This window comes from Asparagus officinalis, chromosome 6, assembly GCF_001876935.1.
Source record: "Asparagus officinalis chromosome 6, Aspof.V1, whole genome shotgun sequence".
NCBI classification, from domain to species: Eukaryota; Viridiplantae; Streptophyta; class Magnoliopsida; order Asparagales; family Asparagaceae; genus Asparagus; species Asparagus officinalis.
Window position 1 is genome coordinate 6,744,135 of NC_033799.1, and position 2,576 is coordinate 6,746,710.

General features: G+C 49.1%; 1 protein-coding gene across 1 annotated transcript; it reads right to left on the reverse strand.

The window, feature by feature from the left end:
• On the reverse strand, positions 1,049-2,361 carry LOC109845226 (subtilisin-like protease SBT1.4). The gene has a single exon (XM_020414449.1). The coding sequence runs from the start codon at positions 2,282-2,284 to the stop codon at positions 1,244-1,246; it is 1,041 nt and encodes a 346-aa protein (XP_020270038.1). The 5' UTR covers positions 2,285-2,361; the 3' UTR covers positions 1,049-1,243.

Genomic DNA, 2,576 nt, shown 5'->3' on the forward strand with positions numbered 1-2,576 from the left:
TCCGACCCGCGCGAGCGCGGGTCGGATTGTCCTGTTGCGCAGTCTAAAGTTCCAAAACACGTTTTGACAGTTTTAAATTGGTTTTTTGCAGGGTTTATCGGTTTCAGGGGTTCTTAACTGACTTGAGATCATCCCTAAACGTTGTTAGGCTGCTGTTGACTGAAGATAGAGCCAAATCCCTTGTTCTTATCCAAATAACCGCATTTTGAGGCCTATACATATGAACCAAAGGCCTCCATTTTCTGTGGCGATTGATTATCAAGACGAGGAGGTGCTGCCGGATTGTGGAGTCAAAGGAGCACGAATTTCAGCGAGGGTTGACAGATCTTGGCGAGTTCTTCGGCATAAAGAAGGAGAGTTCGAGAGATCCGACGCCCGTTTCCGTCCGTCCCTTGAGATTAGGCTTGGTCTTAATCTCGAGAAGAGCCCTGATTTCGCTTGGTCGATTTCAATGCTTCAAATCAAATACTTCCTCGGCGAAGGCGAAGCTCTGCCAAATTTTTCATCAACCGGATCCAGATCTAAGGCGGTCCACGGATAAACCCCGGCACAGGCAAAGATCCCACGCAAGCAGAAGACCGATAAACGATCTCTGCGTTTGTTTTGACGAGAGTTGTAAACTTTTGTTTTCATTGTGTAAAAGTCTTATAAAAAGACAATTTTTTTTTGTTTTCATTGTAACGATTGAAGTTGTAATGAATACCGCAATGAATACATCAATTTTCGACGCAAACAGTCCGTGATGGGCCTCCGGTGTACAACGTTGATATCAAGTCCAGAGGGGGTCTCGGTGACAGTTAGCCGAAAAGGCTTGAATTTGATCGTGAAGGGCAGGGATTGAGTCATGAGATGGTTTTTGAGGCTACAGAGAGCGTGGAGATCGCTGCAGGGACTCACAAATTTGGATGGGTTTCATGGAGGTGACGGTGTTCATAGTGTTCAAGTCTGATTGCTGTTAGTTGGAGGCAGGGTCCTATGCAACAATGCAGAGAGTCTCTATCTCTAAAAAGTAAATAAAAACCTAGTTATGGAGAAATTATTCTCAATATAAAAGAGAGTATGAATATAATCAAGACGTATAAAAGGGCTAGAATCCTCGAACATCTCAAGCTCGAATACAATATCAACAAACCCCTTAATCAACAAAGGATACGTAAGAGATCTTCTCATAATACAAAGACTGAATCCTAATTCGATTATTCTCTCATGAACCGCCCTATTCATAGCTCGACCCTCAATCATCTCAAATTGAGGCCGAAAGCTTCAAGCTCCAGCCAACAGCAACCGGACTTCTCACCTCATGAACTCCATCACTCCATGAGATTGATCCAAACACAAAATCATCAGCCTTCGATCTCGAAATCGAAACAAATGCAATCTCGTACGATAAGCTCTGTCCTGGAGAATCGAACACGAGCTTACTCGGTCTCACTGTTACATTCACCCCCTCAGGGCTAGATACTTCAACTTCGTACGTCGCTGGTCCGCTTCCGACGTTCTTCACCTCTCGATTATAGGTCACAATATCGTTATCGGACGAGAAAACAACAGAGAAGGAAGGATAGTTGAGGCCTCCTGCGCTCGCCAATTTCTTGTTAATCGCCGAGCAATTTACAGTTGTTCCGTCTCTAGCAACAATGGCGATCTGCTGTGGAGAGTACCCGACCGAGCAGAGGAACGCAATGTAGTCGACGGTTTGAAGATCGTAGACTAGACCAGGATCGAGCGCTTTATTGGGATCGACGTGACCAGATCCTCGAGCAAAAGGGTTGGACTCGTCTCCAGTGGCCAGATCTCTTATGGTGTCACCGGAATTATCGACATTGTAGGCTGTAGTCATCAACGCTGACTTGATCACAGCCGGACTCCAGTCCGGGTGTGCCTTCTTGAGCAGCGCAGCAAGCCCGCTGACGTGCGGGCACGCCATTGAAGTTCCGGAGATAATGTTGAATTCAACACGCCTCGGATCAATCTCGAGATCGGTAGGAGCGCTCTCGTTGCTCCATGCCGCCAAGATATTGACACCGGGGGCGATAACGTCCGGCTTGATGATCTCCGGCGCGTGGAGGTACGGGCCTCGGCTCGAGAATGCAGCGACCTTCGGTGATGCCGGGTCAGGCCCGATGACCGTCCCTCGGAAAACGATGTTGGCGGTGGGAGACAGGTCGGACGCAATGTACTTCCGGATCTTGTTACCTACGGTTTCTCCGACCATCGTTGCAGGAATGAGGTGAGAGTCCGCAAGGAGTTCTTCTCCACTCTCGGCGGTGTTCGCCATGATCATGCCCGCACCACCGGCCAACTTCACGGCGCTCCCCTTCTCGACCCTTGCATTACCACCGGCAGAGCACGCGACTCCCGCCACTTTTGTTGCATTAGAGCCTCGCCAGCCGGGTATGCACAGTCTGGTACCCACAATGCAGCTCCGGCGACCAAAGCGAGGAGATCCGAACTGGAAATCAAGGCGGGTCAACCGTGGCGTAGAGCCGACACGCAGGCAGGACCGACCACACAAATGTAACATCAGCAGGAAACTCCCTTATCCATCGTCGAAGCCCCAACGTTAGGCATTCCAA